At 51.4% G+C, this 14207-nt stretch overlaps 8 protein-coding genes across 8 annotated transcripts; 3 read left to right on the forward strand and 5 right to left on the reverse strand.

Moving 5' to 3' along the window:
• Positions 1-49: 49 nt before the first annotated feature.
• Positions 50-693, reverse strand: EDD37DRAFT_457331 (uncharacterized protein). The gene is made up of 2 exons (XM_062812922.1): positions 541-693; positions 50-460 (listed from the first exon to the last, which is right to left on the reverse strand). Exons 1-2 carry the CDS (start codon positions 600-602, stop codon positions 142-144), a joined length of 381 nt encoding a protein of 126 aa, XP_062668971.1. The 5' UTR covers positions 603-693; the 3' UTR covers positions 50-141.
• A 637-nt stretch (positions 694-1330) lies between these two features.
• On the forward strand, positions 1331-1694 carry EDD37DRAFT_610400 (ribosomal protein L36-domain-containing protein; the record flags this gene model as incomplete). Its single annotated transcript, XM_062815209.1, has 2 exons — positions 1331-1558; positions 1620-1694. The coding sequence occupies 2 exons, from the start codon at positions 1331-1333 to the stop codon at positions 1692-1694; spliced, it is 303 nt and encodes a 100-aa protein (XP_062668972.1).
• A 477-nt stretch (positions 1695-2171) lies between these two features.
• Positions 2172-4264, reverse strand: EDD37DRAFT_456669 (glycylpeptide N-tetradecanoyltransferase). Its single transcript, XM_062812920.1, has 2 exons — positions 2653-4264; positions 2172-2599 (listed from the first exon to the last, which is right to left on the reverse strand). The coding sequence occupies exons 1-2, from the start codon at positions 4090-4092 to the stop codon at positions 2402-2404; spliced, it is 1638 nt and encodes a 545-aa protein (XP_062668973.1). The 5' UTR covers positions 4093-4264; the 3' UTR covers positions 2172-2401.
• A 3-nt stretch (positions 4265-4267) lies between these two features.
• Positions 4268-6186, reverse strand: EDD37DRAFT_633788 (uncharacterized protein). Its single transcript, XM_062816811.1, has 5 exons — positions 5726-6186; positions 5633-5662; positions 4856-5571; positions 4748-4799; positions 4268-4690 (listed from the first exon to the last, which is right to left on the reverse strand). The coding sequence occupies exons 1-5, from the start codon at positions 5817-5819 to the stop codon at positions 4509-4511; spliced, it is 1074 nt and encodes a 357-aa protein (XP_062668974.1). The 5' UTR covers positions 5820-6186; the 3' UTR covers positions 4268-4508.
• A 621-nt stretch (positions 6187-6807) lies between these two features.
• On the reverse strand, positions 6808-7575 carry EDD37DRAFT_651276 (uncharacterized protein; the record flags this gene model as incomplete). The annotated part of the gene is made up of 3 exons (XM_062818334.1): positions 6808-7218; positions 7272-7348; positions 7404-7575. The coding sequence occupies 3 exons, from the start codon at positions 7573-7575 to the stop codon at positions 6808-6810; spliced, it is 660 nt and encodes a 219-aa protein (XP_062668975.1).
• Positions 7576-8240: 665 nt separating this feature from the next.
• On the forward strand, positions 8241-9732 carry EDD37DRAFT_633798 (HotDog domain-containing protein). The gene has a single exon (XM_062816812.1). The coding sequence runs from the start codon at positions 8618-8620 to the stop codon at positions 9281-9283; it is 666 nt and encodes a 221-aa protein (XP_062668976.1). The 5' UTR covers positions 8241-8617; the 3' UTR covers positions 9284-9732.
• Positions 9733-13006, reverse strand: EDD37DRAFT_633799 (condensin complex subunit 2). Its single transcript, XM_062816813.1, has 2 exons — positions 12748-13006; positions 9733-12625 (listed from the first exon to the last, which is right to left on the reverse strand). Exons 1-2 carry the CDS (start codon positions 12840-12842, stop codon positions 9910-9912), a joined length of 2811 nt encoding a protein of 936 aa, XP_062668977.1. The 5' UTR covers positions 12843-13006; the 3' UTR covers positions 9733-9909.
• Positions 13007-13196: 190 nt separating this feature from the next.
• On the forward strand, positions 13197-14109 carry EDD37DRAFT_633801 (uncharacterized protein). The gene has a single exon (XM_062816814.1). It carries the CDS (start codon positions 13411-13413, stop codon positions 13633-13635), a length of 225 nt encoding a protein of 74 aa, XP_062668978.1. The 5' UTR covers positions 13197-13410; the 3' UTR covers positions 13636-14109.
• Positions 14110-14207: the final 98 nt, after the last annotated feature.

Here is a 14207-nt window from a genome sequence, read left to right on the forward strand (position 1 = left end):
CGGTGTGAAAGGGTCGAAAATCGGTGTCTGGACAGGTGGAATTGCGTTTCGAGCGCGAAAACCGTGCGGAAGGCAGAGAATTGTGCTGTTGAGGTTCAATTGTTGAGAATGCTTTCGAAGAGAGTAAGATCTAGGCACTGTTCAAGCAATTGAGAGCTTCCACGACTGATTCTGATGCACAGAGAAGAGTAAGACTTCTGTGTATGCTTCCGCAGGTTGTTGAATGGTAGAGGATGCCAAATTCGAGCAGCCAGAAAGGTTTGCTTGGCGAGCGAGCTGCCTGCGGTGTGGTCCAGAATTTGGCGAGTGCAGCGTGTGGTAGGTGAAGGCGGTGAGAGTCAGTGCTCGCCGGCAGTTCCCTTTCTGACCCAGGGCTGCCGCCGTAGGCTGTTGACCGTCGACGTCCACCGAAAGAGAGCTGAGTCCACTCGAAAAGTGAAACATACCAGGCTGGACCTGCCTGCAGCTGCCAGAGTACATCCGACAGCCCATGAGGACCGCTGAAACCACTGGCAGGCAGCGTAGAGAGCTGGCTCCTGCTCCATGTATGTGCCTTGCACCCCTAGATGCAAGGCTGCTGCGAAGACATGGACCTTCATCATTTCAACCGCAATGGAATTGCCATGGACTGTCCAGGTGCTAAAGACCAGTGCCCTTGACCAAAGGCAGCCATGCTTGCTACTGGCACCTGACGGCAACAGCCTCAGCAAGTGCCCAAGGGAGAGCAACTCATGACTGGTGTGCGCCGCGGTAGTCTTTGCATCAAACAGCACACTGTTTGATCGTTATTCCTCCATTTCTTTCTTTATGACTCTTTCCGGTGTCTCTGACCTGCGTCTGAGACAGGATACCAGCGTCAAAGGACCCTGCGTGCCCATGGACTGGTCATTGTTGCATTCAGGGATCACAGCCTTGCCCGTCTGAGGCCAGACAGTACTGCGGGCTTGTTTCATGCACCGCGACAACAGAATCTCATGAAAGTGGATGGTGTTAATATATCTACGTCCACAAAGCACTAATCATTGTTGAATGAAGTTGAAGGAAAGCGTTAGCGCAGCATCAAGAAGTCCCCTGCTCGACCGGAGCCTATATCCAAACCAAATCGCCGATTGGTGGAGCTCTCCGGTGGCGCATACAGCCACATAAGCTCGGCCAAGAGTGCAAGTTCATGTCGTCGATCAGTGTCATTGCAGCTTTCTCACAAGAACACCACGATTGTTACAACACCAATACCGTGATCCAAACCCCCACGACTGTTGCCCTGTTGCACAGACACCGTCTACTTGGAGAATCACATTCCCGACCTCCCGCTTCCATCCCCATACACACAATGTCGCTCTCCGCACTGTCAAGACTGCCCCTTCTGGGCTCCCTCATTCCTAAGGCACGATTCACCAGTATCAACACGATCATCGCATTCAGACCACTCAGCACATGCCTGTCAACCTCAAGAACCGTAGTACAATCAAAGATCGCACAACCTGCGCTTTTAGTAGCGTCGCAGTTCCGAGGAATGAAAACTCGCTCTTCAGTCAAAAAGCTATGCGAGGGCTGCAAGGTATGTGTGCTACCTTCTCAACTTGTGCACAAGTCTAGCGTGCTAACATATCCTTTATCAGGCTGTCCGCCGCAAGGACCGCGTTTTCATCATTTGCGACAAGAATCCTAAACACAAGCAGAGACAAGGAAAATAGACAATCTGATTTGTCGCAAGGCTTGCATGGCCGTCGGGAAGAACGATGATTTGACCGGCCTACGCTCCACATTCCAGATATGAAAAGAGGGACGAGCATGTGGCCCACTCAAATCCTGGAGGTAGAACAAGCGAAAGAGGCCGACAACGAGATCTGCAACAGAAAGAAGTATCAGCACCTGGGGTTTCGTTCGAGCAGTGCCTCCCCCATTGGAGAAATATATGGCTACAGCCAGCGAAAAGCACCATCGCTAGCAATGCGACTGCGCATGTCGAACTAGGACAATAGCATGGCTACTCGGGGTGAACATATGGATTTTGACTGTCCATCCAAAGGAAAGAGCTTACACGGGCACCAATGCGCTGCTATCGTGGCACTTGGGAGGCGAGCAGAGTCAATCTCACACTGCAGATATAGGGATTCGAATGCCGCAATTGCGAAGGGGCGCCGAGTCGCCCTGCACGCAGGGGAGGTCGGGAGATGTGTACAATCACACAAGAAGATGCAGATGAAAGATGTAGCTCGCAACAACAATGTTGAGCTACTGGAATGCCTCAGGTAGTAGGTAGTCAAGAAGCTCCACTCATAAAACCGCTGTGATATTCTCACAGCTGCTTCGAGATATCCTGGCCCATGGTACATGCTGTCAAGCCACCATAGGGTTCCTGATCATGGAGGCATTGCGTAGCTACCACCTGCCTTTGCATCTACAAGAGCACAATGCCAATGCCACCCCTCTTCGACTCATCCGGCATGTTCCTCTCATTGATACCACCATTAATCGGCTTCGTCCGCCAATTGTACAAGTAGTGATGCAACTGCCCATCACCCGCCCCGAACTTCAACTCCTGCAAGAACAAGGGGTTATCATGCAGCGTAAGCGCATTGAAGACATCGAACTTGGCCTAGCACCACATTAGCACACACACTCATCTTTGTCATGGCGCGGGAAACTCACCTTCTTCCCCTCAATCAACAAATCCTGACCTAATTGCAGCAACCTCTCTTTCAATCCCTTCTCCTTTGGATTGAACGCAGTCTCCGTCGCATAGTAATAGAGATACGCCGCGCGGATCTTATCGTGCTTCCTGCTCACCTCACCAATGACGCTACTCTCCAGACAGTAAAAGCTCGCGAAATCCGTGATCTTGCCGTCCTGCTCGACCACAAAAGACCACACGACTTGATCGTCGGGCTCGTGTCTGTTGTAAAACCAGTGCTCGATCTCAGCACGATTGAAAACCTGGGTTAGTTCGAACCGGTCGAGATATCTGACCAGCAAGTCCAGAACTGCATCGATGTCCTTTTCCTGCATGACTCGCCATCCAGGCGTACTAGTGTTGGGAGGTAATTGGTTCCGCGCAATCATTTTGGCTTGTGTGCTGTTCGGCGGCAACGGGGAGAATCCGACTTCGTACAACTTAAGCCAGTCCAGACTTCGGTGGAAGTAGCGTGCGCTGCCGACGGGGGTGGGTAGCACGACGCCGCCGGTGTAGATGGCCTGGTAGACTCCCTCCAGGTTACACCTCCTCGTGACCTCCTTGATGAGAACCGGTGCTAATCTTCGCGACCGGAGTTTCTTGTGTACGCACATGTAGTTGATTTCTACCACGTCCAGCACGTTCTGTCGGATTTTCAGCTTGATGGGAATGCCGAAGATGGAGGCTACCAGCAGACGGCTTGGTCCTTTGGCACGGACACCAATGTGCCAGCTCTTTTTCCAGTCGGGTGATTTCAGGGCCCAGTCTAGAAATACGGCGGAGTAGTTGAAGCGAAACATGGCGTGGTCGTCCTCCACGTAGTGTTGGGAGAGGAGGTTGTAGACTTCCTTGACCTCGGCGTCACTCGTGAGATCGAGCTCGACCCACTCATATCCTTCTGGGAGGGGGGCTGCGTCCTTGGGTACCAGCTCGCGGATGACCTCTTTGATCGGACCGTCTGACTTTTCGACAGTAGGTTGCTCGTCCAGTCGAGGTACAGGTTGTGTGGCCCAGAATTTGTAGGATGCCATATCTTTTTGGTTCTTGCCGTTTAGCGACAGACCACTGAGCAATTGTGTCACATCCATCTTCTTCAGAATTTCAGCAGCCTTTGCTGGAGGTACGCCTGCGAGCTCTCCTTTCAGCGACGGGTTCATATCGAGGAGTTTCTTGACATGGTCGTCTGACAGTTTGGCGGCCGGTTGGGAAGATTCTGCGGGTTCGGATGACTTGTTACCGGTCAGAGCAGCGACCAACTTGGCTTTCTTCGACTTCTTCTTTTTCTTCTTGGGTTTGGCAGATGTGGAGGTCTCTGGTTCTTGTGTGGCATCTGCGCCGTTTTGTGTTTGTTCTTCACCTTCGGATTCTGACTCAAGTTGCTCTTCTAGAGGCGCGCCTTCGGGGTGAGAGTCGGCCATTTTAGGAGACGGAATGGATTGCGAAGTTTTCGACGAAGGACGGGAAGAAGAATGATAAGGGAGGAACAACAGAAAAAACAAAAGCTGCAAGACGATGGTAAGATGGGACGATCTATTCTTATGGCGGCTGAAACCCCACAGTCCTCACGAGCCAAAGTATGACCTGCGTCGCAACCAAGAAACAACAGTTGGCGAGTTTCTCCACAGACGTCAGTCAGCCTTAACAATGTTGATTGGCCGACCTAAGCACCGAAACTCCAGACAGCCTTGCAGGGTCCAGCCTTGTGAAGTTAATCGCCGTGCATAAAGAACACAATTGAGGAGTTATAAATGTGTTTAGAGGGCTGTATATCCCTAGCAATTGGCAAGTGTCTCTGTTGGTCTGACAGTCCACTTGGAATGCTCATCATTCCATCCTATGCCCTGCAGTCCACCAGTATCTTGACGTGCTTGTCTTTTTCCTCGATCAGAGGTTTGAATCCGTCCTCCGGAACTCGGTCAATCTTAATCTTTCCAGTGATCATCTTTTCGGGCTTCAAGGTACCGTTGGCTATATGCTCGATGACACCAGCAAAGTCTTTTTGAAGGTAGCCCAAGACTGAGTAGATCACTCTTGTCAGCATCGGGTCTGGTAAAGTCAAAAAGATTTACTTACCACCAACATATGTCTTCTCACCAAAGACCAGAAGATTTGGGTTGAAAGGTACCTATGCCAATTGCATTAGCCAGCTTGCTAGCAAGCACAGTCTGAGTTCTTCCATACCTCTTTCTCCCAAATAGCAATGTTGACAATCGTCCCTTTGGCCTTGACCGCAGCGGCAGCGGCTTTCAAGCTGGCGGGCACACCCGCGGCATCGAGGGCCACATGCGGACCAACACCATTCGTGATCTCCTTGGCTCGTTTCACAGTATCTTCTTTTGTTGGATCAATCAGGTGCGTCGCTCCGAAATGAAATGCGTGTTCCTGTCTCTGTTTGGCCAACTCAACAACAATAATTGTGCGGGCACCTCGTGCCTTCAAACATTGGATGACAGCCAGGCCAATTGGTCCTGCACCAAACACCAATGCATCGGTCTCTCCGGATACGATATCATATTGATCGACCGCGTGCCAGGCCACGGCCAATGGTTCAACCAGTGCAGCGACATCCAGGCTGATGTTGTCAGGCAGCTTGAAGACAAACTGTGGGTCGACACAAACGAAGTCCGTCATCCCGCCTCCGCCGCCACTCAGGCCTACAAAGCCTCCCTTTTCGCAGGAGTTGATATGTCCTCCATGGCAAGGTTCGCAAGAGAAGCAAGCCAGTGTGGGCTGGACGGCAACTTTATCGCCAGGTTTGAGAGAGGTATCAACATTGGCACCGATCTCGACCACTTCGCCGCTAAACTCGTGCCCGATAGCAATGGGCATAACCTCTTTGGTAATTGGGTGAGGGGAATCCTTCCCTGGAATAAATGTTGGAGAGAAGTATTCGTGTACTGAGAGCGGTCAGATGCTGCTAGACGAATATCAGTGATGGAGTCGAAGGGCAGGCCTTACGATCCGTTCCGCATATGCCACAGAAAGCAGCTTTACTCCCGACGACCATGTCAGCAAGTACTCAGACTTCCTACTACGAATTCCACAACTGACGTTTTACCTTGACCTGATTATCCCCGCATTTTGGTTCTGGCACGTCGTGCTCCAAGCGGAGATCTTTGACGCCATGATACCGTAAGGCTCGCATGGTGACCGTCTTGACAGCAACGTTAGCAGGTGCTAATGGCAACGATATGATATGCTGCAAATGGAGTGAGTTTGGGAAGACAGGAAGGAGCCTTCGACTGAAGATTCAGGAAACTACAAAGCTTCGTCAGTCCCACCTTCGGATGATATCAGACCACCTGACAGAGTGTGGATAGCAGGACGTTAGGCCGACGAGCAGGTGTTCGGCACGTATGACCGAGGATCTGCGGGATTTGACAGCTTTCGCTCGTACATGATCAACGGAACGAGGTGAAAAGTCTGTCTATGTTGTCGAGGTCAAGTGGAACATGGATAAAAGGAACTGCAGGTTGCAGCGGAGGAGCATGACCTTGGAAAGAGCTTCCCCGCGGACCGAAAGTCACATGCAAATAAAAAGGGCAAGGCTGAGTTCTTCAGCCTCACCATTGACACAGCCTTGTGTGGCTGGTGCTCGCAATGAGCCTCATCTCCACACAGAGGTCAAAGCTGCTGCGCATCATAAAAGTGGAAACATCATGCCATGCCATCATGAAGATCACCGAAGATCCGTGCATCGGAACGCGACGAGGGGCAGGATCCAAAAAAGAAAAAGCAATTGTATTAATTCAAGCACTGTATCTGACCCTTCTTCCGATGCGCATAATACCTGTAACAGCTCATGCCAAACCACACGCTCGCTAAAGGATTGAAATTGCTTTTGCCTGAGAGAGCAATCGCAGAACGCTCACAAACCACATAAAATCATCGCTCACTGCTCCAGTCATTCGGCCCCAGCATCCACCCAAGCACGACATGGATCGATGTGAAGGCATGTCAACATCGATACGCATAGCAGTCTGTAGAATCATCACCAATACTAAGTTATTTTTGTGTCTGTTTGCATCGTCGCCCGTGCTTTTCATTTCCCCAAGAGAAAAGTATGTCCAATGTCGAAAGCTTTGGGTAGAGACAATCTGTGCAGGTGCAAACCTGCGCAAGCATGAAACAGCTTACAGCAGGAGCTTGAATGCGGCCATGAGGACAGCGACGAAAGCTCCAGTAGTGACATGCTGAGTCATGGCGTCGCTCTTGGCTGTAGCAGTGGACGAAGCACTGGAACCAGTGGCAGAGCTTGAGCCAGTCGATGCGGCGGTGGCGCTGCTGCTGGATGACGACGAGGAAGTGGCAGCAGCGGCCGAAGACGATGCAGCAGAAGTCTCAGCAAGTGCTTCGGCAGTCGCATTACGGGTGCCGCATTGCTCGTCCGTGGCGCAGGTAGCCTGGCCTTCAGCATCGTTGGGATGGTCATTGATGCACTGGGCATAGGTGGCTTGACACATGTAGTATGGAAGAGTCTGGGTGAAAGCAGTGCAGTCGGGCACAGTTCCATTGGCACAGATACAGCTGTAGGTGAAAGCGGTCTAAGATAGAATTAGTCTTTGGCATCGGCAGACCAGAAAACATAGCAACTTACATCGTCACACTGATTCGAAGATGCAGAGCCGCCGCAAATTTGCGGGCAGGTGTTCAGCTGGGCATGACACCAAGCGACTGTATACCGGTTAGTGTTTGGTTCTTCAAAGTGTTCCAACTTTTCTTCTCTTACATGCTGTAGCAGAGCTGACGTTGGCTGCGTTGAAGCCAGCGGTGGCAACCGCGGGCATTGACTGAGAGACTGTGGTGGACGCTGCGACTGAGGAGGCGCTGGAGGTCTCGATGGTCTGCGCATGAGCAAAGGCAACAAGTGCCGAAGCTGCGAGGATGAACTTGGAGATCATGGTGACGGTGGGATGTGAGGAGCAGGTGAGCTTTGTCTGCTTGAGAATGTCAATTGTCAATCTATGCTTGGTAAGAGAGGATAGCTGAAGGCAAGAATTGCAATGAGAAAGAAGAGAGGAAGAGAAGAAAAAAGGTGCCGGGCAACGCACAAGTGGAAGGGAAGCGGGCAAGGTAGTGGAGCAAGCACGCGGCAGGAGGGACCGAGAACGAGGTGATCAGTGCAGTGCAGTTGACTCAAAGTGACAGCTGGGGTAAGAGCTACCTTTTTATTTGATGGAAAGAAGAGGTTGGGATGTTTGTTAATTTGATAATGCTCACTGCCAGAAGTTGAGGTTGATGAGAATCACAATCAATGGCTGGGAAATGCAAAGGAGAAGGACCTCAGTGTTGAGTTGCTGGGCCGTGGCTTTTTATTTTTGCTACGAGTCCAGCAATCATGGCAAGAGAAAGTCGTATCTCGCCCAACAGGTGCATTAAGCCTATCTCGGGATCCTCAACAGCTAGACAACCAACTAACCGGGGTGCAAGAACAAGGGCCGGCTGCACCTAGACTCCTCCTCTGGCCAGGCATTCGCTGGGAGCTTCTCACAGATCCATCAACTCTAAAACACATTAAAGAACCGCTCCAATCGTGCATCTGTCGCATCCTCCACCGAAGCTTGCAGAACAGTCCGGCTGCCAGAACAAACCACTCAGAGTTTCCCTTTTGGTGTCGAGTCCACGTATGCCACTGCATCATCCATGCATATCATGGCTTCTCCTCCAAATCCATCTTAGTCTTCTCAGGCTAAGAAGCTTGTTTGTCCGTCAAAGCACCCGCCACTTATAATCCTTGACTCCAGGTCGAGCGCCAATTGACGTCTGATAAAGAACTTTTGCCGAGGTACAGTCTGTTGTCTTGGTATCTCCAACTGCGATTCCATATCCACGGTTCAAAGAAATGCGAGGGAGCAGTTCTACAACTTCAAACTACTGTGTTCTGCCTTGTTCCTTTGTGAGATTGAAGAAAGAGTAGCAGGTAACATTGTCCTACCATTCACGATGACACACGAAATGGACTTCATGTCCAGGTTCATCACCTCCCACCGAGTCCCCGAAGATGCCCGCAACCATTTCGCGTCCATCGAATGGACGAACAAACACCTCTCGAATCCTCTCTATACAGCGATCCCTACCTTCTCGCGCGAATTGAAAGAATCTGGCGAAGATTACTTTTTCTCGCGAACCGTCAGCTCCCCCTCCACAATCCCTCATCTGGTCACTTTGCAGCTGAAAGAGTTCCCCGTCCCCAGAGAAAGTCCACGGGGAACATTGAAGACCGGACAAAACCATACAAAGGTCACAGAAGTACCAGAGAACCCAGATTGTATAATGCTGTTGACACTGGGTCGACCCGGTCTCGACGGCCACCCTTCAGTAATCCATGGCGGAATGGCCTGCGCCATTCTCGATGAAATGATGGGGCTCTGCATAATGTTGCACCACCAACATATATCCGGACCACGAGATTCCTTGTTTACCGCGAATTTGAACGTCACCTACCGCGCCCCCGTACCTACACCTAACGATGTCCTCGTCAGGTGCTGGCTGGTCGGAAGAGAAGGTCGAAAGTGGTTATCGAGAGGTCAAATTGTCGACAAAGACGGACTGGTCATGACTGAAGCAGAGGGTTTATGGGTGTTGACCAAGAGACAAGACAAATTATAATGTATCGAAGATTCGTCCTCTGCCCACCATGGATGTCACTGACGAGACTTGAGCTCGGCACCGATGTGTTGAAAGTATGAAATTATGGGACTCTTGGGGATCCACCAACATGCAAGCGAAGCGGGAACCAGCCACCGACCAAGGACAAACCCTGGAAGTCATTTCAGGCTATACCGGATGAGACGGAACAAAGAGTCAATCTAACATGTGTCAAGACGGCGATAAGCAATTGGTGAATCCGAAATACTACACTGCAGAAGTTCTGGGATAGACCAGGCATAGCATACATATACAGATAGGTAGACGCGTGGCACGCTGCCAGTGCTACAATAGAACATAGACAAGAAGCCCTTCGACCATAAGGTCCCCTTGAACAACACCATGGGTTTTGAGGCTTCAACCCTGGGGTAGCAACAAGACGGCAAGATAAATTTAATCTATGAGTACATCGAGTATCAACATTGCCGTACAGTTTTATCTCGCTTGGAAAACACGCCGGGATCGAGCCAATACAGCTTCAGAGTCAATCAACCAACTCTTCATTTCAAGAACATCGTTAGAAAAACTATTCATCCCATGCCACTCTTCGCTCAGTATCAACTCCAAAGCTCGATTGCTGATGGTCATCACTCTCCTTCATACCCATCTCCCACACTCTTGTCCTTACTCACAAGAATCTCCTGCATCTCCCCTTGTCCTGACCCGTCACAGTCACCTTCAAGCACCAACGCTTTCTCGTTCGCAAGATGCAAAAGACAAATAAAGCAGTAACTGGTACTGATATCGCGCATCTGCTGCTCCGGATACACCGTGCGCAGGTCCTGGATGAGGTCCGTGAACTTGAGCACTTCAGTACCAGTACTAGCACCATCCTGCTCAGCCAGTTGTTGTTGGGTTTGCTCCTGCTGCTCGCCACCTTGAGGCCCATCAACGTCCATCATATCCACATCTTCACCCTCAGTGACTGGCGCTGGTGGCGCTGAAGACGGTGGCCTCTCAAAGACGGCAATCCGCTCCAATCTCCCGCTCATGCCCTTCCACAAATTCTCCTTCAACCTCCTCACATCGACCTTCTTCGCCGTCCTCGCATAGTTGACATACTCAGGCCTTAAACGCCGCCCAGCCTGCGTGACAAGTTGACTGCCAAAACTTCCCGGAAGCAACTCCATCTCGTTCTTGACTTCGGGCTGAAGCGGCTGTTCTTGAGACGCGCCGTCAACGCCATCTTCTGGACCATCAATCATCGGCCCAAGCAGATCCGCTGGCTGCCCTTCAGGCTGCGGACTCAACATCTCTCTTGCATCCATGAACGCCTGCCCTTCGTCGCCTCCACCATCTGCAAATCCGTCGTCATCATCGTCGTCAATTGGCAACGGCCCGTCAAAGAACGGCATCTGATCATCATCCGCGAAGAAGTCGGCATCGTAGTCGCCTTTTCTGCCTTCGTCCTCTTCATCCTCAGTAGGGGCATCCGCCGTGCCGATACGATTTCTCGCTCCAAACCCTTCGTCGATAACACCGAGTTTGCCCTTACGCCGACCAACGCGACACTTGGGCTTAGTCCACAACCTCATGAGTTTTCTCGGGTCAACAACCTCATCGTCCTTGTCCAGCAGGTTCCGCCCTTTCGTCTTCCACTGCGCCTTGGGCAAGCTGATCTGCGAGTTAAGTACGGCTGGAGCTTCTAGCAAATCCTGCAAGGACTCGGACATGGGACCCAGGAAGTCAATCTCAAATGGCTCCTTCTCCTTCTTCTGTCGTGTCGGCGCACTTGTCTCAGCCTGTTGAGCCCTCTGGATCTTCTGCATGCGCCAATTTTCCAGCGTCATGAACGCCGTTTTGCCCTTGGCTCGGGAATTGAATGCCTTGTCGAAATAAGCCATGATCGACTCGTGCTCCGCGTCTTCTTGGTACTTGTGTTGTAGCGACAAGGCGTACCCATCTGCATTGTTGCCCTCGATCAGATTGTCGTCAACGTCTTCTGCCCTGGCGACCCGCGTCTGTGCCTCGATCGCAGCGTCTTTGGCCCAGGCTTCGCCTCCCTCGCCAAAGCCGACATTGTCGGCCACATCAAAACCGCCGAGTAGACCCCCATCGTCATCGTCATCGTCGAAACCCATGGCATTGCTTCCATCCAGGAATATCCCGGTCTGATCCGATAGATTGAGATTCGCATCTGCCGAGGGAGGTTGAGGTGTGGCAGCTCCTTTCTTCTGCTCGCGCCAGTCATCCGGAGCCTTGAGAAAAGGAATGTTGAGATCTCCAGATGGATCGCCCAGGGTGAAGGACTTCATCGAAGGGCAAATATCCTGGTTGTCCAACATGCTCATGTCTGGAAAGAATTTGGCCGCTAGAGCTCCAAGGTCGATCTCTTCATCCTGCTCTTGCTCTGCTTCCGCAGCTTCCTGTTCTTCTTGTTGTTCTTCAGCCTCGGCAGTTGTGCGCTGCAACTCTGTATCGTCGCCTTCTTGATGGCTCTTCTCAGCAGCAAGCGCCGCATCACCAGCATCATCACTGCTATCAAACACAATTCGTCCGTCAGAGTCAATCGACAAATGATTTAGCAAGAGACCCTTAGCCCCTCCCTCATCAAAATCCGCCGAAGCCTTCTTGAACAGTGGGTCAACCGCAAACTCCAACTCCAGCTTCTTCCCTTGGAACGAAGCAAAGCCAGGCGCCAGAGTAGCTTCATGGCTCCGCGCAGGCTTTTTCTTCTTTTTCTTGCCCTCGCCGTCCTCCCCATCCTCACCCTCTTCACCGTCTTCGTCCTCCTCATCTTCTCCGTCCTTGGCTTTCTTTTTGTTCCCTTCAGCGCCATCCGCCAAGCCACTCAGTAGTCTCCCCGTCTCTGTAGCTACGGAATCGACTCTGCTTGTGTAGATCTTGACACACCCATCAAGTGTACAACTGGCTTTCTGGAAATTCACTCCATCCCCTTCTTTTAGCAAACTCATGTCGTGAAAGTAGTCAATCAGCGCAAAGTTCCACGAATTCGCCGCATTGATTTTATTATCCGTCGCCATCTTCATCCATTCTTCAAAGTTCGCCAGAATGGGCACCCGCTTCATAGGCGTCACCGTGCTTCCACCGGGACTGTTGTTGTTCGCATTCTGGATCTGACTCTGTCTGCGTTGAGCAGCAATCTTCTTGCGCAGGTTCGCGTCCGAGGTGCGCGGCGTGCGCGGCGACTCCGACATGGCTCGGCTGTTCGTGTCTCGTCGCGGATTCAATTTGCGGACAGGACTCGCTGCGGCGCGGATCTCATTCATGTGAATTTCTTGGAGGGCTTGTCGCGATTGTAAGCGTGCGGCTTTTTCGCCTCGATCGTCGTTCAATGCCAATCTGATTGGAAATGTTAGTCACTTGGATGTTTGCGACTGCGGCGCGCAATGGGTGACAAGTGAAGCAGAATTGTCAACCTGCCCCTCGTAGAAGTGAATTGCGTTCAGAAAGGTTATACCTACTTCATGGGTGAACTTTTGTTTTTCTCGCGCGCCATGTTCATCACCACCGCCTGCCTGCTCGGCCCTCCCGTGGATTGTCTCGATACTCGCGGCATATTGTCGTCTTGCTCGTGGTTGTTTAGTTGCGGTTGTTGACTTTACATGTGGTGCGACCACCACTTTCCTTAGGTCGCACTTTCCCTTTCTATCCAGTCGTCAAGTGTTTGGCAGCACTTGGCTGTGTACTGTGGTCGCAAATCCGTCTTCAGTCAACTCTCGCCAATGTATGCGGTTTAATGAACAATCAACAGGATCATGTTTACTTGTTCGAAAAGGGCTTAGCTCGGATTACGCCAAGTCACGTGCAAGCTATGCTTGGCATATTACAAACAGCAGGAGCAGCTGCGATTGATTGGCTACAGGTGGCCGCACGCCTAACCACCCAAATTCGTGCCCGAACCACCGGGAAGCATCAGCCTCCATCATATTCAGATCCTGAAGATGTAAACTCCCTTAAAGTCATGTTTCTAACACTGCTATCTATGAGGGTCCCATAGCAGCGGTGGCCTCTCAGATCGCATCATGGCCAAAAAGCCAAGGTCGAAATTCTGGATCAGCCTTGTACGGTAACATGTTAACTCATCCATTCAATTTCTGCTTTACCTGCCGCAACAAGCGCGCAAGATGCACCTAGATCAGAACAAGTCGTTGTTCCACGAGACCTACTTTTGTTGGATAGGAGGCTTTGACGACAGTGCCGCCTTCGATTACCGCATCCAGAACCCTGTCGTTGCCGTCGAACTCGACCACCACTCGAGAGTCTTCTTGACCAACAAAGAGCCCCCGACGGTTCCACATTCATACCGTGCTCAGAATGCCAAATGCAGGAGATCATGGCCATGTACCTAGGGCTCTTATTCCAGTCGAGGAACGAAAGTTCGCCTGGGAACCCGCTAAGATTTTGAACCATGGACGCCGAGACAGACCGAAAGGTCGCACTTAGTACACGGAACGAAGATGAACGCGAATCTTACTTCGAGTGACCATCACACAGACCCGTAACATAAGAATGTTGGCACCGACCACTCACCCTGCTGATCGATGTTGAGTACTCCTTGATCGTGACCCTATGCCCAAGTGATTCGAGCCAAGGCGTGGCTCAGCTATGGCCTGACTCCTGCATAGTCATTGTGCCAAGTATCGTGGCGAACCTGCGAGACAAGCCCCAGGATCCTACCCGTCGCAACAGCTCTACAATCACATATAAGGATCTCTCGAACATAAGCACGCCTGGAGCGGGCTCGCAACCCTCGCGCAGCAGTAGAGCCATATTGTCGTCGAGCAGCTTGATTTCAGGCAATGGCTCTTGTGGCACGGACAGCTTTGCCTTTTGTTGTGATGAGGCGAATTTGCCATAGCAGAATAGTGTCACACCGGCACTGAATAGGGATCGCGGAACATGGACGCAGGCTCATGTAAAA

The sequence above is a fragment of the Exophiala viscosa genome, assembly GCF_022695815.1.
Source record: "Exophiala viscosa unplaced genomic scaffold EDD37scaffold_7, whole genome shotgun sequence".
In the NCBI taxonomy this organism is placed as follows: domain Eukaryota; kingdom Fungi; phylum Ascomycota; class Eurotiomycetes; order Chaetothyriales; family Herpotrichiellaceae; genus Exophiala; species Exophiala viscosa.

Excerpts from the sequence above, each read along its gene's own strand:
- EDD37DRAFT_457331 (XM_062812922.1), bottom strand. The coding sequence starts at position 602 with ATGATGAAGGTCCATGTCTTCGCAGCAGCCTTGCATCTAGGGGTGCAA. Across the intron at positions 461-540 it reads GTGCAAGGCACATACATGGA|GCAGGTCCAGCCTGGTATGT; the intron begins GCAGGAGCCAGC and ends TGGCAGCTGCAG.
- EDD37DRAFT_456669 (XM_062812920.1), bottom strand. The coding sequence starts at position 4,092 with ATGGCCGACTCTCACCCCGAAGGCGCGCCTCTAGAAGAGCAACTTGAG. Across the intron at positions 2,600-2,652 it reads TGTTGATTGAGGGGAAGAAG|GCCAAGTTCGATGTCTTCAA; the intron begins GTGAGTTTCCCG and ends ATGTGGTGCTAG.
- EDD37DRAFT_633788 (XM_062816811.1), bottom strand. The coding sequence starts at position 5,819 with ATGCGAGCCTTACGGTATCATGGCGTCAAAGATCTCCGCTTGGAGCAC. Across the intron at positions 5,572-5,632 it reads TGGCATATGCGGAACGGATC|TACACGAATACTTCTCTCCA; the intron begins GTAAGGCCTGCC and ends GACCGCTCTCAG. Across the intron at positions 4,691-4,747 it reads TGAGAAGACATATGTTGGTG|TCTTGGGCTACCTTCAAAAA; the intron begins GTAAGTAAATCT and ends TGATCTACTCAG.
- EDD37DRAFT_633798 (XM_062816812.1), top strand. The coding sequence starts at position 8,618 with ATGACACACGAAATGGACTTCATGTCCAGGTTCATCACCTCCCACCGA.
- EDD37DRAFT_633799 (XM_062816813.1), bottom strand. The coding sequence starts at position 12,842 with ATGCCGCGAGTATCGAGACAATCCACGGGAGGGCCGAGCAGGCAGGCG. Across the intron at positions 12,626-12,747 it reads AACAAAAGTTCACCCATGAA|ATTGGCATTGAACGACGATC; the intron begins GTAGGTATAACC and ends ATTTCCAATCAG.
- EDD37DRAFT_633801 (XM_062816814.1), top strand. The coding sequence starts at position 13,411 with ATGCACCTAGATCAGAACAAGTCGTTGTTCCACGAGACCTACTTTTGT.